The following is a 23,533-nucleotide window of genomic DNA, read 5'->3' on the forward strand; positions in this document are numbered from 1 at the left end:
TCTTTCCCTGCCAAACGCTGAATTTTCCAGGTTTCTGTGTTCTCGCTGTTATACGCTAGGGGCGTTATTACGCATCTCCTGAATGAGTCTAGAATCACTCGATCAAAAACACAGACCAGGAAGATGCAGAAACCAGCAATCTAAGCATATGCGTATGAAAAATAATGCAATCATCATCACTAACCGCATATAAATGAATGCTGTCTAATGTTACAGAGTGAGATGTGGATCCAGAAATTATTAAAGGCCTGTTCAAGCTTTGGGATACTGATGGAAGACATCTACTGCATCTTTGCTTTGATAATATTACTGAATATGATCCAGATATAGTATTGTAGTATCAGCTTTTTGCTCAAAATGTTGCTTTTTTTATGAAACCTACCTACAATTGTTGATGATAAAAAAAAAAGCTTGAAGCTTAAAGCTTATTTTTTTTAAAGGTAGTGGGTCTGATCTTTATTTTGATGTATTGCATGTTCAGGTGTTCATATAACAAAATATTCTGGGGCCTATGAAATGTTTGTGAAAATCAGCAAAAACGCTGGCGGGGAAAGAGTTAACAGTCGTCAGCATCGTAAATCCTTGAAAGTTTTTATATTTAGATTTTTTTTTAATGTATGTATATTTATAACACTATACTTTGTATTACATCACCTTTGCATCAAATTACAAAAAAACAAGTTAACATTCTCTCTTCTTCCTGCCGTTATCAGTCTCTCAGTTTTTTCCCTTTAATTGAAAGTCATGAAAACACTATCGGGGAGTTTTTCTTTTGCTGTTTGAGCTAATGGGAAAGCAAAAAATATATGTGTGGTTCTCTCCCATTCACTTGAAGTTAACACAACCATGACCACTTCTGCTGCTGGGAAACATGGACATGTGAAAAAGTGCATTATGGTTCTCGATTAATCTAACGAGTATTCGACTAATCATTATTTCAGTTAATTGACTGAACAGTTATCATGCTGCTTTGCCATTTTTTACTCTAAGATCTTCCTTGTTTTGTCTTTTATTTGATCAGTCGATATGCTGCTTTACCATTCTTGCACTTTAAGATAGTTCTTTATATATATATATATATATATTTATATTTGTTTGTTTACTCTGCTTGCGGTGACAATAAAGCTATTCATTCACAGATTACCCAGTAGGCTTTGTTCAATTATTCAGCTTTTATAATTAGTCAAAATAGTGAGTTACACACATCCTAACTAATAAATAAAATAAGGCAATCAAGTCAGCTTTTGAAAATTACAAACAATTATATTACTATTGTACAATTACATTTGAAATCTTAAAACCTCAAAATTCATCCTGTGAAAACTAAATGTATTACAGTATTTTACAATCAAAACTTTTCAGAATCCTAACAAAATGCATATCATCGGAAAAGTCCGAGTCTCAAGATCCCATATTTTGTGATAGAAGTAATACTGACAGAGAAATGTAGAAATCTGTGACAGAAAAAATGCATTTAAAAAAAGTTCAGTGGAATTTGGACGGCAGTTTGTGGTATAACGCCCTAAATAACATCTCACAGAAACCTCCGTTTTTTCATATCAACTTCAAATTTGGAACATAACTTATTTAGACAACGAGAACGATTTTTCGAACTATATCTTTCACGTTATCTCCTTGGACTGGTCAAACCGTGTTACTGCAGGCATTAGTTCAAATCAGCTCAAAAGACTGTTTGACAACAAAAATATTTGCTGTCAGTTTTTTGTCGACTAATCGTTTCAGCCCTAGTCTGTAGTGAGTATGAAAGTGTGTCTGTTTCTCTCTCAGATGAACGTGTTCCTGTACATCATGGCATCGAGAGCCTCGTGTTCGCTCCAGCGGAAGAGCTGTGAGAAGAGAGACGTGCCGGCGTGAGTCTCGTTCACACTCAATCCTGAAGTGTCTGTGTGTGTAGTGTGTTTGTTACAGCGTCTGTGTGTGTAGTGTGTTTGTTACAGCGTCTGTGCGTGTAGTGTGTTTGTTACAGCGTCTGTGTGTGTAGTGTGTTTGTTAAAGCGTCTGTGTGTGTAGTGTGTTTGTTAAAGCGTCTGTGTGTGTAGTGTGTTTGTTACAGCGTCTGTGTGTGTAGTGTGTTTGTTAAAGCGTCTGTGTGTGTAGTGTGTTTGTTACAGCGTCTGTGTGTGTAGTGTGTTTGTTAAAGCGTCTGTGTGTGTAGTGTGTTTGTTACAGCGTCTGTGTGTGTAGTGTGTTTGTTAAAGCGTCTGTGTGTGTAGTGTGTTTGTTAAAGCGTCTGTGTGTGTAGTGTGTTTGTTACAGCGTCTGTGTGTGTAGTGTGTTTGTTAAAGCGTCTGTGTGTGTAGTGTGTTTGTTACAGCGTCTGTGTGTGTAGTGTGTTTGTTACAGTGTGTAGTGTGTGTAGTGTGTTTGTTAAATTGTCTGTGTGTAGTGTGTTTGTTACAGCGTCTGTGTGTGTAGTGTGTTTGTTACAGCGTCTGTGTGTGTAGTGTGTTTGTTACAGTGTGTAGTGTGTGTAGTGTGTTTGTTACAGCGTCTGTGTGTGTAGTGTGTTTGTTACAGCGTCTGTGTGTGTAGTGTGTTTGTTACAGCGTCTGTGTGTGTAGTGTGTTTGTTACAGTGTCTGTGTGTGTAGTGTGTTTGTTACAGTGTGTAGTGTGTTTGTTACAGCGTCTGTGTGTGTAGTGTGTTTGTTACAGCGTCTGTGTGTGTAGTGTGTTTGTTACAGCGTCTGTGTGTGTAGTGTGTTTGTTACAGTGTGTAGTGTGTTTGTTACAGCGTCTGTGTGTGTAGTGTGTTTGTTACAGCGTCTGTGTGTGTAGTGTATTTGTTACAGCGTCTGTGTGTAGTGTGTTTGTTACAGCGTCTGTGTGTGTAGTGTGTTTGTTACAGCGTCGGTGTGTGTAGTGTGTTTGTTAAAGCGTCTGTGTGTGTAGTGTGTTTGTTAAATTGTCTGTGTGTGTAGTGTGTTTGTTACAGTGTGTAGTGTGTGTAGTGTGTTTGTTAAATTGTCTGTGTGTAGTGTGTTTGTTACAGCGTCTGTGTGTGTAGTGTGTTTGTTACAGCGTCTGTGTGTGTAGTGTGTTTGTTAAAGCGTCTGTGTGTGTGTAGTGTATTTGTTACAGCGTCTGTGTGTGTAGTGTGTTTGTTACAGCGTCTGTGTGTGTAGTGTATTTGTTACAGCGTCTGTGTGTGTAGTGTGTTTGTTACAGCGTCTGTGTGTGTAGTGTGTTTGTTACAGCGTCTGTGTGTGTAGTGTGTTTGTTACAGCGTCTGTGTGTGTAGTGTGTTTGTTACAGCGTCTGTGTGTGTAGTGTGTTTGTTACAGCGTCTGTGTGTGTAGTGTGTTTGTTACAGCGTCTGTGTGTGTAGTGTGTTTGTTACAGCGTCTGTGTGTGTAGTGTGTTTGTTACAGCGTCTGTGTGTGTAGTGTGTTTGTTACAGCGTCTGTGTGTGTAGTGTGTTTGTTACAGCGTCGGTGTGTGTAGTGTGTTTGTTACAGCGTCGGTGTGTGTAGTGTGTTTGTTAAATTGTCTGTGTGTGTAGTGTGTTTGTTACAGTGTGTAGTGTGTGTAGTGTGTTTGTTAAATTGTCTGTGTGTAGTGTGTTTGTTACAGCGTCTGTGTGTGTAGTGTGTTTGTTACAGCGTCTGTGTGTGTAGTGTGTTTGTTACAGCGTCTGTGTGTGTAGTGTGTTTGTTAAAGCGTCTGTGTGTGTAGTGTGTTTGTTACAGCGTCTGTGTGTGTAGTGTGTTTGTTACAGCGTCTGTGTGTGTAGTGTGTTTGTTACAGCGTCTGTGTGTGTAGTGTGTTTGTTACAGCGTCTGTGTGTGTAGTGTGTTTGTTACAGCGTCTGTGTGTGTAGTGTGTTTGTTACAGCGTCTGTGTGTGTAGTGTGTTTGTTACAGCGTCTGTGTGTGTAGTGTGTTTGTTACAGCGTCGGTGTGTGTAGTGTGTTTGTTACAGCGTCGGTGTGTGTAGTGTGTTTGTTAAATTGTCTGTGTGTGTAGTGTGTTTGTTACAGTGTGTAGTGTGTGTAGTGTGTTTGTTAAATTGTCTGTGTGTAGTGTGTTTGTTACAGCGTCTGTGTGTGTAGTGTGTTTGTTACAGCGTCTGTGTGTGTAGTGTGTTTGTTACAGCGTCTGTGTGTGTAGTGTGTTTGTTAAAGCGTCTGTGTGTGTAGTGTGTTTGTTACAGCGTCTGTGTGTGTAGTGTGTTTGTTACAGCGTCTGTGTGTGTGTGTGTGTGTGCAGGGCGGGTCTGCGGACAGCGTGTGCCGTGTTGCTGCTGGTGACGATAACCTGTCTTTTGGCGTTGCTGTCGGTCAACAGCGACATGATTCTCTTCCACTATCTGTTCGCTGGATTCTGCTGCGCTCAGGTACCACGAGTTCATCAAAGAGTCCCTCAGAACACCTGACCCTAGCGATGATGATCACGTGTGTGTTTGTGTTTCAGGGGCCGTTTATTTTCTTCTTCCGCGTGGTGTTTAATAAAGAAGCAAGAGACGCCATGCGCTACTGCTGCGGCAAGAAACGACCCGATCACATGATCAAATCCAAACCATCCGTGAGTCTACAGACTGTTCTTGCACACAGAGTCTGAAATTTTTTATTTTTTTTCAAATTCGTCATCCTTTCTTATCAAAATGCTTGCTACGGATGCCAAAACACAGAAAATTCAGCCTGATCCTAATTTTTTGATGACAGATGAAAGTTTTGTAGGCAGTGTGTAAACGTGATTGACACAACGTGAGGTCGTATTTAGTTTTTAACGTGCAAAAAACTCAGTGTGCAAAAGCTCAAGATTCAAGATTTGTATTCGTCACATACACAATTATACAGAGTATAACCAGCAGTGAAATGTAAGTATCAAGATAACAAGTTACCATTAGTTTTATTTGTGATGCTACATTGAGCTGTAAATTGTAAACACTATCTGAAAATACAAAACTATACAAAGCTCTGAAAAAATGAAGAGACCACTTGACCATTCTCATTTCTCTGGATTTATTAGGTATGGGTTTGAGTAAAATCTTAATATTGTTTTAATTGTATAAAGGTCTGATAACATTTCTTTCCAATTTCAAATGAAAATATTGTCATTTATGCAATTGGTCAAATTAAGAAATGTTAATTTGTTGTGATCGAACATCAGGGTTATTCCACCAAATACTGATTTCTTAAGTCTTCTGAAGTTACACCATTGGCACTGTGTGGTCTAAACATTTGGACCAAAATAAAAACTTTTATTTAAAATTTGGAAGAAATGTCATCACTAGTTTACAGAATAAAACAAAAATTAAGCTTTAATTGAACACATAACTATACATTTTCAAGTAGTCTCCTAATTTGATATACAGTATATATACACATTCACATATAAATAACTGGAGTTTTAATTCTTTTTCAAATCATGGGCACAGTGCAGCATTGCTGTACAAATTTATTTGTGCATATATATGTTTATATAATTTTTTTCCCATATTTTGACATTAGTAGTAATATTAGTTGTTCTCAGTAGCTATGATGCATTTCTCAGATCAGAAATGAAATTCTCAAAACTACTTGTTCCACCTCCACATCATCTAGTCACTTGTGCACATCATAAAAAGTTGTATTATATAGTTCTCTGTGCTATTGTCTTACCTCTCAAAACATCTGGTCATTAGTTCATCGTATAAGTCATTAAATGCAGAATGTTTGATCTAGTTGTCATAAACTGTCAAGCATATTTTCTACACATCAGATAACACTAACAGAGAGCACTGTTATATTGACAACATGAATAAGCATTTTGACTTGTTTGTGAACAGTGAAGACACTGATTTGTTCATTGACATAAATACTTATGATGAGAGATGAACTAAAGATTTCGAGTAAGTTACATGCTTTTGCAGGAAATCCTTTGCTGTTTGTGTGAATTGTTTTGAGAACATTGTTTGAAATGCACATACTTAAATATTAAGGATGAATCGAGAAATGCACCAAAGCAACTGAGAAAAACTGTATATGTTACTTTAAGCATGTATACATTATTTTTGTAGTTTTAATTTTTTTGCAATGTTTTCATTTAGTGTTTTATTTGAATGAATAATTCCCTTGTAACGATCTCTTCATCTGTCCGTCAGGCGTTTATCTGTAACAGTAATTTTGTGGACGGACGTCTGTATCATCTGCCGTTCGCTGAGTCCAGTGTGTCTCTGAACGGAACCCAGAGCAGCAAAACACATCAGAACTACATGCCCTTCAGCCTCCGGTACACACACACACACACACACACACAGAGAGACAGACACACACACACACAGACACAGACACGCACACACACACACACACACACACAGAGAGACAGACACACACACACACACACACACACACACACAGAGAGACAGACACACACACACACAAACACACACACAGAGACAGACACACACACACACACACACACAGAGAGACAGACACACACACACACACACACACACACACACAAGCCATATGATCTCTTACTAATCACTGGAATTCAGACTATTGACTAATGAATCATTCAGACTGATTTGGGAACCCGTTTTATCAGTTTAAAAAAGACGCAATCAACTAATGAAGCACTCATGAAGTGTTGTTTTGTTTCAGCGGAGACGATCTGAACAGTAGTCACCTGAGTCTGAGTGAACACAACACACTCTTCAAAGACAAAGAGCAGATAGACGGTAAGCACACACACACACACACACACACACACGTGTGTATGTCTCACAGTGAGCTGACTTTAACCTCTGTGTGTAGATCACGACTCAGACTCTGACAGCGATCTCTCGGAGCTGGAGGACGATCAGAGCGGCTCGTATGCATCCACACACTCGTCCGACAGCGAGGAAGACGAGGGTGAGTTCCCACAGGAGGAATGCTGGGAGAATCTGGCCACCGGCGGCCCCAACAAACCTCACGGTACGACATCACATGGCTCACGCGACTCTGCGCTTCTGTTAGCGTGTCTGACGTCTGTCTGTCTGTCTGTCTGTCTGTCTGTCAGATGTCTGGGAGGGTGAGACGGGAGCAGCAGACGAGCGTCTGAAGGTGGAGACGCTGTCCAAACCCGAGGACAGAGCAGAGGATCATGGGACGGAAAACCTGCTGCTGCTGCTGCCCAGTTTACCAAACACCAGCGCACCGCTGCACAAAGGTCTGAACGAGCGAATGGACGAAATATCCTTTAATTAACAATAATTATAAGTATACCGATAACTATAACAATAATTGTACTGGTAACTACAATGATAACTATAATTATAAAAATACGATAACTATATAATTATAGCTACAATGATAACGATAACTGTTACCATAGCTATAACTATCATTATATCAATATTTATGACCCTGGAGCACAAAAGCAGTCATGAGTAGCACAGGTATATCTGTAGCAATAGACAACAATACATTGTATGGATCAAAATTATACATTTCTCTTTTATGACAAAAATCATTAGGATATTAAGATCATGTTCCATGAAGATATTTAGTAAGTTTCCTACTGTAAATATATCAAAACTTCATTTTTGATTAGTAATATGCATTGCTAAGAACTTCATTTGAACAACTTTAAAGGAGATTTTCTCAATATTTAGATTTTTTTGCTCCCTCAGATTCCAGATTTTCTAATAGTTGTATCTCAGACAAATATTGTCCTATCATAACAAACCATACATCAATGGAGAGATTATTTATTCAGCTTTCAGATGATGTACAAATCTCAATGTCAAAAAATTGACCCTTATGACTGGTTTTGTGCTCCAGTGTCACATTTGTGATAATTAATTATAACTTTAATTATAATATATAATTACTATATTACAACTAAAACAATAGCTGTGATAACTAATTATAAATATAACTACAATAACTGTAACAGACTATACTTAAAACTATAATAGCTATAATTTTAACTATACGATGCTTAATACCTAAGTGATACCGATATAATTATAATGATACCAATACCTAACTATATCAACACCTAATAATTATAATAGCTATAATTATAACTATATTATTAACTATACTATAACCACAACGATAACTATAAATGTAAGTATTATAACAATAATAACTATAATGATAATTATAACAATACCTATAATAACTATTTGTATCTATAATGATAACTAACTATAACTATGACTAGCTGTAAGTGCTGCTGCCCAGGGTAAAGTGTGCTAAATTTGAACATGTGACCACGCAGGAATCCTGAAGAAGAAGCAGCTGTCGCCCATCGCCGAGAGGAACGCCATCAATCGCATACACAACCAGCTGTCTGGAGACTCCGCCTCCTCGAGGGGCCCCTCCTCCAGCGAGGGCCGAGGGGGCGGGGCTAGACAGGATTATCAGAATGGGGCGTCCACGAGCGGACTGACAAAAATGCTCGACAACGACTCGTCTGAATCTGAGTGAGTGATTCACGTCCACCGATCGGTGCCCTTACTTTGACTGATTCACCAGTGTCACTACTGTCGAATTTATATTAGTGTTACGGCCCGTAACCATTTTAAGGCTCGTTAATTCAAACAATTAAATAAAGGACACAGGCCGAACATATGAAAAGAATCACAACACCTGATGTGAATTTCAAGACGCCTCTTATTTAATTCACTTACGGTATTCAACTCAAACCTTCAGAAAATAATAAACAACAATTCACAAAGAATATTTATAGACATAATCTAGTGCATAATAACACAGAAAAAATAATCAGCTCATGGGTAGGAAAGCTAAGAAAACTGACTCCTAACTGCAGCTGTTCTCTCTTACCTGACTCCTGAAATAAGAATAAGAATAGGTGAGTCTTCCGGACCCCTGCTTCCCTCGCTCAGTTCTTACTAAATAAACAAAACGTGAACTAATAAAATATACACTACCCGCAACTGATAAGTAAAAAGAATATCACATATCAAAACACAAATTTACAAGTTGAACCTAAGCATAACGAAAAGCAAAAATATAGCCTCAAAGAGGCGATGAGAGAGACGCTTGCAAGAACAGAGGGAAGCGGCCCCACAGAAAGAGAGAGACCGCCATTGTTGCCTCACAGCCTATTTATCCGGAATCCTTGATGACATCACACGACTCTGCAGACTGGAAATCCCCCACAACGCCACCTATGGGCTTAGAATATAAATGTCACACAGATGCACGTAACAATTAGAAAATCACAATGTTATTGTTTAGGATATTATATTATCTTTATGCCTTATAGGGTTAGTTGGGTGATAACAGTTACACTTTGCGATGAAATATAAAACTCAAACAGTGGAGATTTGCTACATGGTATATATATATACAAGTGTACTGTATGTATGCAGATAAATATATCTCCAACTTTATATATAGTGCTGTGCAATAATAGTTTACATTTTGATATATATCCAACTATACTATATATCCAACTTTATATATAGTGCTGTGCGATAATAGTTTACATTTTTATATATATCCAACTATACTATATATCCAACTTTATATATAGTGCTGTGCGATAATAGGTTACATTTTGATATATATCCAACTATACTATATATCCAACTTTATATATAGTGCTGTGCGATAATAGTTTACATTTTGATATATATCCAACTATACTATATATCCAACTTTATATATAGTGCTGTGCGATAATAGGTTACATTTTTATATATATCCAACTTTATAGTGCTGTGCGATAATAGTTTACATTTTGATATATATCCAACTATACTATATATCCAACTTTATATATAGTGCTGTGCGATAATAGGTTACATTTTTATATATATCCAACTTTATAGTGCTGTGCGATAATAGTTTACATTTTGATATATATCGAACTATACTATATATCCAACTTTATATATAGTGCTGTGCGATAATAGGTCACATTTTTATATATATCGAACTATACTATATATCCAACTTTATATATAGTGCTGTGCGATAATAGTTTACATTTTGATATATATCCAACTATACTATATATCCAACTTTATATATAGTGCTGTGCGATAATAGGTCACATTTTTATATATATCCAACTATACTATGTATTCAACTTTATATATAGTGCTGTGCGATAATAGTCTACATTTTGATATATATCCAACTATACTATATATCCAACTTTATATATAGTGCTGTGCGATAATAGGTCACATTTTTATATATATCGAACTATACTATATATCCAACTTTATATATAGTGCTGTGCGATAATAGGTCACATTTTTATATATATCAACTATACTATGTATTCAACTTTATATATAGTGCTGTGCGATAATAGTTTACATTTTGATGTATATCCAACTATACTATATATCCAACTTTATATATAGTGCTGTGCGATAATAGTTTACTTTTTTATATATATCCAACTATACTATATATCCAACTTTATATATAGTGCTGTGCGATAATAGGTCACATTTTTATATATATCCAACTATACTATATATCCAACTTTATATATAGTGCTGTGCGATAATAGGTCACATTTTTATATATATCCAACTATACTATGTATTCAACTTTATATATAGTGCTGTGCGATAATAGTTTACTTTTTTATATATATCCAACTATACTATATATCCAACTTTATATATAGTGCTGTGCGATAATAGGTCACATTTTGATATATATCCAACTATACTATATATCCAACTTTATATATAGTGCTGTGCGATAATAGGTCACATTTTTATATATATCCAACTATACTATATATCCAACTTTATATATAGTGCTGTGCGATAATAGGTCACATTTTTATATATATCCAACTATACTATGTATTCAACTTTATATATAGTGCTGTGCGATAATAGGTCACATTTTTATATATATCCAACTATACTATGTATTCAACTTTATATATAGTGCTGTGCGATAATAGTTTACATTTTTATATATATCCAACTATACTATATATCCAACTTTATATATAGTGCTGTGCGATAATAGGTCACATTTTTATATATATCCAACTATACTATGTATTCAACTTTATATATAGTGCTGTGCGATAATAGTCTACATTTTGATATATATCCAACTATACTATATATTCAACTTTATATATAGTGCTGTGCGATAAGTTTACTTTTTTATATATATCCAACTATACTATATATCCAACTTTATATATAGTGCTGTGCGATAATAGTTTACTTTTTTATATACATCCAACTATACTATATATCCAACTTTATATATAGTGCTGTGCGATAATAGGTCACATTTTTATATATATCCAACTATACTATATATCCAACTTTATATATAGTGCTGTGCGATAATAGGTCACATTTTTTATATATATCCAACTATACTATATATCCAACTTTATATATAGTGCTGTGCGATAATAGGTCACATTTTTATATATATCGAACTATACTATATATCCAACTTTATATATAGTGCTGTGCGATAATAGGTCACATTTTTATATATATCAACTATACTATGTATTCAACTTTATATATAGTGCTGTGCGATAATAGTTTACATTTTGATATATATCCAACTATACTATATATCCAACTTTATATATAGTGCTGTGCGATAATAGTTTACATTTTTATATATATCCAACTGTACTATATATCCAACTTTATATATAGTGCTGTGCGATAATAGGTCACATTTTTATATATATCCAACTATACTATGTATTCAACTTTATATATAGTGCTGTGCGATAATAGTTTACATTTTTATATATATCCAACTATACTATATATCCAACTTTATATATAGTGCTGTGCGATAAGTTTACTTTTTTATATATATCCAACTATACTATATATCCAACTTTATATATAGTGCTGTGCGATAATAGTTTACTTTTTTATATATATCCAACTATACTATATATCCAACTTTATATATAGTGATGTGCGATAATAGGTCACATTTTTATATATATCCAACTATACTATATATCCAACTTTATATATAGTGCTGTGCGATAATAGGTCACATTTTTATATATATCCAACTATACTATGTATTCAACTTTATATATAGTGCTGTGCGATAATAGTTTACTTTTTTATATATATCCAACTATACTATATATCCAACTTTATATATAGTGCTGTGCGATAATAGGTCACATTTTGATATATATCCAACTATACTATATATCCAACTTTATATATAGTGCTGTGCGATAATAGGTCACATTTTTATATATATCCAACTATACTATATATCCAACTTTATATATAGTGCTGTGCGATAATAGGTCACATTTTTATATATATCCAACTATACTATGTATTCAACTTTATATATAGTGCTGTGCGATAATAGGTCACATTTTTATATATATCCAACTATACTATGTATTCAACTTTATATATAGTGCTGTGCGATAATAGTTTACATTTTTATATATATCCAACTATACTATATATCCAACTTTATATATAGTGCTGTGCGATAATAGGTCACATTTTTATATATATCCAACTATACTATGTATTCAACTTTATATATAGTGCTGTGCGATAATAGTCTACATTTTGATATATATCCAACTATACTATATATTCAACTTTATATATAGTGCTGTGCGATAAGTTTACTTTTTTATATATATCCAACTATACTATATATCCAACTTTATATATAGTGCTGTGCGATAATAGTTTACTTTTTTATATATATCCAACTATACTATATATCCAACTTTATATATAGTGCTGTGCGATAATAGGTCACATTTTTATATATATCCAACTATACTATATATCCAACTTTATATATAGTGCTGTGCGATAATAGGTCACATTTTTTATATATATCCAACTATACTATGTATTTCAACTTTATATATAGTGCTGTGCGATAATAGTTTACTTTTTTATTTATATCCAACTATACTATATATCCAACTTTATATATAGTGCTGTGCGATAATAGGTCAGATTTTGATATATATCCAACTATACTATATATCCAACTTTATATATAGTGCTGTGCGATAATAGGTCACATTTTTATATATATCCAACTATACTATATATCCAACTTTATATATAGTGCTGTGCGATAATAGGTCACATTTTTATATATATCCAACTATACTATGTATTCAACTTTATATATAGTGCTGTGCGATAATAGTTTACATTTTGATATATATCCAACTATACTATATATCCAACTTTATATATAGTGCTGTGCGATAATAGTTTACATTTTTATATATATCCAACTATACTATATATCCAACTTTATACATAGTGCTGTCCGATAATAGGTCACATTTTTATATATATCCAACTATACTATGTATTCAACTTTATATATAGTGCTGTGCGATAATAGTCTACATTTTTATATATATCAACTATACTATGTATTCAACTTTATATATAGTGCTGTGCGATAATAGTTTACATTTTGATATATATCCAACTATACTATATATCCAACTTTATATATAGTGCTGTGCGATAATAGTTTACATTTTTATATATATCCAACTTTATATATAGTGCTGTGCGATAATAGGTCACATTTTTATATATATCCAACTATACTATGTATTCAACTTTATATATAGTGCTGTGCGATAATAGTTTACATTTTTATATATATCCAACTATACTATATATCCAACTTTATATATAGTGCTGTGCGATAAGTTTACTTTTTTATATATATCCAACTATACTATATATCCAACTTTATATATAGTGCTGTGCGATAATAGTTTACTTTTTTATATATATCCAACTATACTATATATCCAACTTTATATATAGTGCTGTGCGATGATAGGTCACATTTTTATATATATCCAACTATACTATATATCCAACTTTATATATAGTGCTGTGCGATAATAGGTCACATTTTTATATATATCCAACTATACTATGTATTCAACTTTATATATAGTGCTGTGCGATAATAGTTTACTTTTTTATATATATCCAACTATACTATATATCCAACTTTATATATAGTGCTGTGCGATAATAGGTCACATTTTGATATATATCCAACTATACTATATATCCAACTTTATATATAGTGCTGTGCGATAATAGGTCACATTTTTATATCTATCCAACTATACTATATATCCAACTTTATATATAGTGCTGTGCGATAATAGGTCACATTTTTATATATATCCAACTATACTATGTATTCAACTTTATATATAGTGCTGTGCGATAATAGGTCACATTTTTATATATATCCAACTATACTATGTATTCAACTTTATATATAGTGCTGTGCGATAATAGTTTACATTTTTATATATATCCAACTATACTATATATCCAACTTTATATATAGTGCTGTGCGATAATAGGTCACATTTTTATATATATCCAACTATACTATGTATTCAACTTTATATATAGTGCTGTGCGATAATAGTCTACATTTTGATATATATCCAACTATACTATATATTCAACTTTATATATAGTGCTGTGCGATAAGTTTACTTTTTTATATATATCCAACTATACTATATATCCAACTTTATATATAGTGCTGTGCGATAATAGTTTACTTTTTTATATATATCCAACTATACTATATATCCAACTTTATATATAGTGCTGTGCGATAATAGGTCACATTTTTATATATATCCAACTATACTATATATCCAACTTTATATATGGTGCTGTGCGATAATAGGTCACATTTTTATATATATCCAACTATACTATGTATTCAACTTTATATATAGTGCTGTGCGATAATAGTTTACTTTTTTATATATATCCAACTATACTATATATCCAACTTTATATATAGTGCTGTGCGATAATAGGTCAGATTTTTATATATATCCAACTATACTATATATCCAACTTTATATATAGTGCTGTGCGATAATAGGTCACATTTTTATATATATCCAACTATACTATATATCCAACTTTATATATAGTGCTGTGCGATAATAGGTCACATTTTTATATATATCCAACTATACTATATATCCAACTTTATATATAGTGCTGTGCGATAATAGTTTACATTTTTATATATATCCAACTATACTATATATCCAACTTTATACATAGTGCTGTCCGATAATAGGTCACATTTTTATATATATCCAACTATACTATGTATTCAACTTTATATATAGTGCTGTGCGATAATAGTTTACTTTTTGATATATATCCAACTATACTATGTATTCAACTTTATATATAGTGCTGTGCGATAATAGTTTACATTTTTATATATATCCAACTATACTATATATCCAACTTTATATATAGTGCTGTGCGATAATAGGTTACATTTTTATATATATCCAACTATACTATATATCCAACTTTATACATAGTGCTGTCCGATAATAGGTCACATTTTTATATATATCCAACTATACTATGTATTCAACTTTATATATAGTGCTGTGCGATAATAGTTTACTTTTTGATATATATCCAACTATACTATGTATTCAACTTTATATATAGTGCTGTGCGATAATAGTTTACATTTTTATATATATCCAACTATACTATATATCCAACTTTATATATAGTGCTGTGCGATAATAGGTTACATTTTTATATATATTCAAGATTCAAGATTTTTATTTGTCACATACACAATTATACAGGGTATAACCAGCAGTGAAATGTAGGTCAGGTCCGCTCCAAGAACAGTGCAATTATATAGAATACAAATATTAAGAAAAATAAAAAAATAAAATAAAAGATAAAAAATATAAATATGAATGTGCAGGTCAGTATGTTGTTGACTTAAATAGTAATAAAGATGAATGTGCAAAAAAGTTGTACAGGGTATTTAAATAGCAGCAATATGAGGTAGAGAAAAATTATGAATAGCTTATTGATATGGTGATATTAACATGGAGTCAAGTGATGTTATGACACAGAGTTAGAGTTTAGGAGCCTGATGGCCTGGGGGAAGAAGCTCCTCCTAAGTCTCTCAGTTTTTGCCATCAGGCTACGGAAGCGCTTACCAGATGGAAGCAAAGTGAATAGACGGTTACCAGGGTGATTAGAGTCCTTGATGATTTTGACAGCTCTATTTTTGCAGCGTTTGAGGTAGATGTCCTGCAGAGAGGGGAGAGCAGACCCTGAGATGCGCTCAGCTAAGCGCACAACTCTCTGTAGTGCTTTGCAGTCCTGATTGGAGCTGTTTCCATACCACACTGAGATGCACTCAATACACTTTCTATGGTCCCTGAATAGAAAGTTTTCAGGATTGCTGGTGAGACCCTGAATTTCCTCAGCTGTCGCAGATGGTACAGTCTTTGCCTGGCTTTCTTAACCTGTGTTTGGATGTGTGTAGTCCAAGTCAGGTTCTCGGAGATGAGGCCCAGAACCACAGTATCATCAGGGAATTTGATAATAGATGTGTAGCTGTGAGAGGATACGCAGTCATGCGTGTAGAGAGAGTAGAGAAGGGGACTCAGGACACAGCCCTGTGGGGCTCCTATGTTCGGAGTGATGGAGTTTGAGGTGAACTGGCCAACTTTCACCACTTGAGGTCTGCCGGTGAGGAAGTCTTGAATCCAGTCACAGAGTGAGGAGTTTAGGCCGAGGTCTGTGAGTTTAGAAGCCAGCTTGATGGGGACTATATCCAACTTTATATATAGAGCTGGGTAATAATATATAACAAAATAACATTTTGCGCTGAAAAATTTAAAGTGTCCACGAATCAGATATCGACAGATGTGTGTTTTTCTTTGCAGATGCTGATGAGTGACAAGAGAATGACGAGGAGAAGAACAATCGTCCCGTCACTCCGTTTGATTTTTCCTACATATGACGCGACTGATCTGATTCTCTGTGCCAAACACTGACGAGAATCTGTCGTTTTTTACATTTTTGTTTACATACTTGAAGTGAAGCACTTTTTAAATTTCTTTCATCCTCTCGTCGCATCGATACCACACTTTAAACAGACATTTTGTAAATGAGTAAAAAAAAGATCAGGGAATTTCCTACATGAAGCTAAACTACTGCTGGATTGCGCTGCTGCTATACGAGCGATAAATGAAGGAACGAATCACTGGACGAGCATGAGAAGGAACTGACTCCTGATTCAAGCCTTTCACTGCTGATGCCACTCGTGTTCGCGATGCCTTCTCCACCAGCAGGGCCTTTTATTTCGGACCGTTGGAGGAGCAACACTTTTGATACTAGCTGTTTTGTAAATTTTGGGGACGTTTTTATACGAACTTTTAAAAAGACTGACTTTTAAAACCTTTTGAAAGAAACCCTTTGTATTTTATAGACTAGCAATGATGTAAATGTGAATTTAAACCTTTGTTTCGCAGTGTTGTACAGCTCTTTAACACGTCACGCAAAGAACACGCTAACCCATCCAAACATTTCATCTGAATCACATCTGCACGATTTACGCTTTCACTGCGTGAAAATGCATTAGTAAACATTTTATCGCACGATGTGCTGCTTCAAGACGCTCCAAATGGGGTTTTGGACTTTTGATAACATGACATAAATCATGCTGTACAGGTTTATATCCATACGCTTCTTTGCTCTCAGTGCTTTATTATGGAAGTGTGTTTAAACCATGGGATAAAAAGTGTAAAAATGGCAACTTTTTGTCCCACAATTCAGACTTTTTTCCAGTTGAAAGATACAAACACGCATTCAAAATTGTGAGATGTTAACTTGAAATTTAGATTTTTGATTTACATTTTTTTATGTTTTTATTCCATGTTGGAAACAAAACAAAAACAATTGCGAAAAATAAATTCAGAAATCTGAGAAAAAAGTTGCGAAACGTAAACTTGCAATTATAAGTTTAAAACTCGCAATTTTGTCGGAAAAAGTCACAATTCTTTAAAGAATTGTAAACTCACAATTCAGAGAAAAACGTTTGATTTGTGAGATGTAAACTTATGGAGCCCTTTAAGGGACAAAAATTCGGGATGGGAGGAAAAAATATTTTTAATAACTTTTGCGTTCTCTCACAAAACCAGTTGAGTTCGGACAAACTCTTCCTGTTTACGTTACAGCTCGTATGTTCATAATGGAGCGGTCATAGAGTTCTGTTTTGAACTTGGACTCAATAAAGTAATAGTTGTACAGTCGGTGCTTAGTTCAAGGCACGGTTTAGGGACATTCTAAAACACCTAATGTGGCTTAATGTTTCAAAACAGACATTAAATTCGATAATAATAAATCCTGATAAAAATGATTAGGCTAACATTAATAACCTTGTTAATAATATGACTAATAAAGCAGAATATGAACGCAACACCCTGCACGTTAAGCCTTTTCTTCCCCATAGAAAGCGCTGAAGGCAGGCTAATGAAAGGTTCATACTCCTAACCTTATTAATAATATTACTATTAATAAAGCAGAATAGCCCAGAATATGAATGCAATGGATTTGGTATTTTTAAATCACCGTTTTCATTCATTAAGCATTTTATGGGGAGACAAAGCTTACGTGCAGGGCGTTCATATTCTGGGCTTCTGCTTAGTAGGCTAATATTATTAATATAGCCTAATAATTTGATCACCTTTTATTATTATTGAATTTGGTCCTGCAATGTCACTGTTTTAAAGCATTAAGCGTTTTAGAATATCCCAAAACCATGCCTTGAACTAAGCACTGACTGATTGCTTTGAGTCCACTGTAGGAACTGCTGCAAGCTGTAAAGTAAACCGTCTGAACTCAACTGGTTTTGTGACAGAACGCAAATATCTTTTCCAGGGAACGCAAACATTTCAAAAATATTTTTTCCTCCCACCCCAAAATTTTTCCACCACAATGTCCCTTAAAGGGCTCCGTATAAACTTGCAATTTGGAAAAAATTAAATCAGAATTGTAAGATTAAAAAGTCGCAATTATGTCTGAATTTTTTTATATACTGTTTGAAACAGAAAAAAATAAATTGCGGAAAAAATTGCACGATGTAAATTCACAATTGCAAAATATAAACTTAAAGTCTGAACTGTGAGATAAAAAGTTTTAATTAAATTTATTTCATGTTGGAAACAATTTTTTTTTTTAAATATAAACTCAGAAATCTGAGAAAAAAGTCAAAATTGCACGATGTAAACTTGTTTATAACAGTTTTGTGGGAAAAAGTCTGAATTGTGAAATGTAAACTCACTGAATTGTGAGATAGAAAGTTGCAATTACATTTTTTATTATATTATTATTTTAATTTTTTCCGTGGTGGAAACTAAAAAGAATTGTGAGATGTAAATTCAGAACTGTGAGGAAATAAATAAAAATCTAAATTGTGAGATGTGAAATCTCCATGGCAAGTTTGTTACTCTGAATTTTTAGTAAAAAGTCACTGTTAGCTTTGTTCTATTTTTCCTTCTGTGGCAGAAACAAGCTTCCATCCTTTATACCTGTATTTCTGTGTATGACTGGAATCAGTCTGGGCTGGAGACGCTTTGTCAAACACACTGACTTGAAGTAAATCTTGTTTTTAATATGTAGCGTCGCTGTTTTTTTCATCAACCGCTGGTGTTATCTGGTTCCTCTGGGGTCAGAGGTCGTCTGTCGGTGACAGAATGATGCTGTGATGAGGATTTGGTGTCTGTGTTTAAGGGTTGTTCTGGGTTTTCCAGCAGCTCCAGTCGCTCTTGGTGTTCTGGACGCTCGTCTTCTGCTCCTCTCTCACACTTTTAGCAGATATTCTGTCTCTGAGCGTCTGGATTCGTCTCTGAGCGTCTGCGGTGAGAGCGTGATGTGGACCCAGGTGACGTCTGTAAGCTGAACACGAGACCTTACAGCAGATGCCCTCGACCACAACGGCAAGAAAACTATCAAGGTGAAAAACTGTTTTTGTCCTAGATTCTAAATTCAACTTCCTGATTCCGTCTCCAAATAAAACACAAAAAACTTTTTTCTCTCATTGAAAAATCTGTTATTCTTTATCTTTTCTTAAACCTCTCATAAGTTTTTTTTTCCTTCATCACAAATGTTTTATTTTTCTCTCTCATTTCTCTTTTTTTTTCTCTCTCTCATCAAAGAGAACTTTTCATATTTCTCTCAAACTTAAACTTCTCATAAAAAAAAATCTCTCATCAAAAAACTTTTCTCTCCTCGTAAACTTTTTTTTTTTTTTTTTTATCTCTTAATTTTTTTTTTGATGAGAGGAAAAATAATTGAGAAATTTAGGAGATACATTTTTTTTTGGACGATTTTTTATTTTTTTATGAGAAGTTTGACAAAGAAGAGGGTTTTTTTAATGCACTTTCAAAAATTTCAAAAAACTTTTCTCTCAAACTTTTCTCATAAAAACATTTTTTCTCTTCCCTCGTAAAAAAACACATTTTTTCTCTCACAAAATGCTTATCAAAAGCATTTTGTGAGAGAATGCTCACAAAATGCTTTTTTTTTATGCATATCAAAAAACCATTTCATTTTTCTGTTAAACTTCTACATTTTTTTTCCTCACCAAAAAATATTTTTTTACTTTTACTTTTTTTAACTTTTTCCTTTAAAAAAGATTTTTTTCTCTCTTCAAAAAACTAATTGGTTTTTCACTTAAACTTTTTTTTTTTCTCTCATTCAAAAAGCTTTTCTCTTCAAAACGTTTTTTCTGTAAATGTGGAGAGACAGGGAACTGCTAGCGCTCTATTACCCTCAGCCACCAGGTGTCGCTGTAGCATCAAATCCAGCCCTTCAATGACACATGTACACAATCAAATCAGGTTACACATCAGGTTACACATTTAATATGGCATTTGTTGTCATATGACAGAACATTTTTGATCAAAAAATTGAGAAAAAAATTTGATTTGAGAAGGAAATTTTTTAAGAGAAAAATTTATTTTTTTTTGATGAAAGGAAAACATTTTGATGAGAGAATTTTTTTTCTAATGAGGGAAAAAGTTTTTTGAAGAGAAAAAGTTGGATGAAAGATTTTTTTTTTGACGAAACAATTTTTTTAGAAAAAAGTTGGGAGAGCATTTTTTTTTTTTTTGAAGAGAGAAATTCAAAGAGTGAGAGAAAGTCGTAATATTCACTCAGGAAGGATCTAAAACATTATTTTGTTTCATTCACGTTCATGTGTCTGTGTGTTTATCTGTGATCTGAGTGTTTGTGCGTTACATTTCTCCACGTCCAGCAGAATCCGCAGCGTCTCTTCCTCCATGGCAGACCCCAGCGGCAGCGGCACCTACACACACACACACACACACACACACACCTGAGCTCTCTGCGCTCTACACTGAGAGTGTTAGTTTGTGTAGATTCATCACTAAATCATCCAGAAATGGAATTAGTATTAAATTGAGTGGAGTATAAAGAGCTGAGTGTTAGTGATGCTGAGGCTCACGGTGGATCTCAGCTGCAGCTCCTGCTCTCTCAGCACACGTCTGTACTCGGGGTCGTCTGTATAGAGCCGGGCTCGGACTCCTCTGCGGTGCGCCGAGCGCCACTTACTGATGAACAGACCGGCCGACCAGACAGACAGATGAGCGCCGCACTCCTCCGCTGACTCCTGCACACACCAGAGACTGGGGAGGAACTACAGCTGAAGAGGATCACTGAACTTCATCAACGGAACATTCTCAGTTTTAGCACAACTTTTGATCCACTTCAAGTGTAACGGAGTAACGTCATTTAATTACTAAATTAATGTCACTGCTTTACATGCTTCAGATTCATTATCAGTTGAAAACATTAGAAATTTAGAAAAGTAATCCGTTACATTCATAAAGTAATTGAAATAGTTACACTACTTATTATAATTTAAATACGGTAACTTGTAATTTCCAAAGTAACGATAAATACCTTCTGATCTTCATCACGAGGAGAAACTTCCACAAACGTCACGTGACCCTTCTTCTGTTCTGATCTGCGTGCCAACACTCGCTCGTTAATGTGTGACTGTATCATAAACTCATCTTAATGTTGAGATATTGCTGGACTTACGCTGCAGGCGTCTGAGGATCTACTGGAGTCGCCATCACCTGAAGACACCACAAACACACAATTCACTCAGAAACTGATCTGAACCCTGTGAGAATTAACCATGCTTTACTGCACTAACCAAAGTTTAACCGTGGTATTTGTAGTAAAACTATGGTTATATAAATGATAATCAATCCAATCAAAGCCGAAAACTAAAACACGGTTAATACTACTTTTACATTAAAACCATGGCTAATTGTAACATGTAAATAATGATAATAATAATATAGTCATAGCTGAAAGCCATAATATTTTGAGAATAAAGTCAGATGTATCGAAATAAAGTTTAATAACTTAATCTCATATATAATTATGACCCTGCAGCACAAAAGCAGTCATGAGTAACACAGGTATATCTGTAGCAATAGACAACAATACATTGTATGGATCAAAATTATACATTTCTCTTTTATGACAAAAATCATTAGGATATTAAGATCATGTTCCATGAAGATATTTAGTACATTTCCTACTGTAAATATATCAAAACTTCATTTTTGATCAGTAATATGCATTGCTAAGAACTTCATTTGAACAATTTTAAAGGAGATTTTCTCAATATTTAGATTTTTTTGCTCCCTCAGATTCCAGATTTTCTAATAGTTGTATCTCAGACAAATATTGTCCGATCATAACAAACCATACATCAATGGAAAGATTATTTATTCAGCTTCAGATAAAAAGATTTACTCTTATGACTGGTTTTGTGCTCCAGGGTCACAATTAGTTAAAAATGAACGGCTGAAAAGACTTACCTCGACAAACCACCGAGCAGATTAATTTTAATGAAGAACTTTATCGTTTAGGTTTCCCTTGAAGAGTAAATAATTGATTTCATATTTAATATCTGTCGCACTCTTGTTTATGTTTTGTTTCCTGATTCAGACGCGCGAGTCATATTCTGATCACGATCATCTGTTTCTTGTCACATCTCAATATTAGTCTTGTTATTGACATTTAAATGAAAACAGACGTCATTGTCATGTTTATTGTTTTGTAAAAGTCTCACCTCAGAAATCCGTTATTATCGCGCTCCACTGCGCATGCGCGCCTCGAGTTAACCGCGCGCCGATTAAATCTTTAAAAGACATTAGTAGCCGATATAATTGAAAAAACGACCTATATATTTTAACAAGAGTCGTCAAATTAAATCACACCCCGTACAATTAAAAATAAAATATAATCTTGAACCTCATATCGTTAATAAAACAGCTAATTTTACTAAGATTGTCGTGATTATGAATCATAAACCAGCCTGCTAGTGTTAGATAAGAGTTATTAACCAATTAAACCTGCACTTTTAACGACGATTACCTAGTGTTTTGAACATGTTCAAACTAACAGCATCACTATCTGTATGAATTCAAATTATATGCATCACAAACTTAAACTACAAGCTATATCTCATCAGAAAATGTTGGAGTAAAAACGTTATTATACGACCTTATTAAAAATGAGCGGACTAATAGGGAATAATAATCAGACTAGCCTGATTGAAATTGAAATAAAACTATTATTTTAGTGTCTTTGTACATTTACTTCCAATAGTATGCTATGAATGATTGATAATGAATTATTGCCTGCGA

General features: G+C 34.0%; 2 protein-coding genes across 10 annotated transcripts in view; one reads left to right on the forward strand and one right to left on the reverse strand.

Annotated features, from left to right (window-relative positions):
• Window positions 1-8,424, forward strand: part of LOC306867900 (cadherin EGF LAG seven-pass G-type receptor 2-like) — a gene marked incomplete at its 3' end in the record, with an annotated part of 59,707 nt that extends 51,283 nt beyond the window's left edge. The window contains exons 26-33 of the mRNA XM_079413845.1: window positions 1,789-1,871; window positions 4,229-4,355; window positions 4,433-4,543; window positions 6,105-6,232; window positions 6,607-6,683; window positions 6,760-6,921; window positions 7,007-7,156; window positions 8,216-8,424. Of these exons, the coding sequence (XP_079269971.1) occupies window positions 1,789-1,871; window positions 4,229-4,355; window positions 4,433-4,543; window positions 6,105-6,232; window positions 6,607-6,683; window positions 6,760-6,921; window positions 7,007-7,156; window positions 8,216-8,424 (1,047 nt within the window). The remainder of the gene's footprint in view (window positions 1-1,788; window positions 1,872-4,228; window positions 4,356-4,432; window positions 4,544-6,104; window positions 6,233-6,606; window positions 6,684-6,759; window positions 6,922-7,006; window positions 7,157-8,215) is intronic.
• Window positions 8,425-8,593: 169 nt separating this feature from the next.
• On the reverse strand, window positions 8,594-23,001 carry LOC306867901 (uncharacterized protein). 9 transcript variants are annotated; one of them, XM_079413854.1, is made up of 7 exons: window positions 22,957-23,001; window positions 22,703-22,759; window positions 21,909-21,946; window positions 21,768-21,831; window positions 21,310-21,474; window positions 21,084-21,150; window positions 8,594-9,135 (listed from the first exon to the last, which is right to left on the reverse strand). In XM_079413854.1, the coding sequence occupies exons 3-7, from the start codon at window positions 21,941-21,943 to the stop codon at window positions 9,089-9,091; spliced, it is 378 nt and encodes a 125-aa protein (XP_079269980.1). In that variant the 5' UTR covers window positions 21,944-21,946; window positions 22,703-22,759; window positions 22,957-23,001; the 3' UTR covers window positions 8,594-9,088. The 9 variants fall into 9 exon arrangements, with proteins under 9 accessions (XP_079269980.1, XP_079269977.1, XP_079269976.1 ...); XM_079413851.1 differs by having other exon boundaries at window positions 8,594-9,128; window positions 22,957-22,983; XM_079413850.1 differs by lacking the exon at window positions 22,703-22,759 and having other exon boundaries at window positions 8,594-9,128.
• Between the last annotated feature and the right edge of the window lie 532 nt (window positions 23,002-23,533).

Source organism: Barbus barbus (genome assembly GCF_936440315.1).
Source record: "Barbus barbus genome assembly, chromosome: 49".
Taxonomy (NCBI): Eukaryota; Metazoa; Chordata; class Actinopteri; order Cypriniformes; family Cyprinidae; genus Barbus; species Barbus barbus.

What these genes read in the sequence shown, in the direction of transcription:
- LOC306867901 (XM_079413847.1), bottom strand. Translation starts at nt 21,943, where the DNA reads ATGGCGACTCCAGTAGATCCTCAGACGCCTGCAGC. An exon ending in AGCTGCAGCTGAGATCCACC is followed by an intron (nt 21,151 to 21,309) that starts GTGAGCCTCAGC and finishes GTGTGTGTGTAG; the next exon opens with GTGCCGCTGCCGCTGGGGTC. An exon ending in TCTGCTGGACGTGGAGAAAT is followed by an intron (nt 19,740 to 21,083) that starts GTAACGCACAAA and finishes TCTCGTGTTCAG; the next exon opens with CTTACAGACGTCACCTGGGT.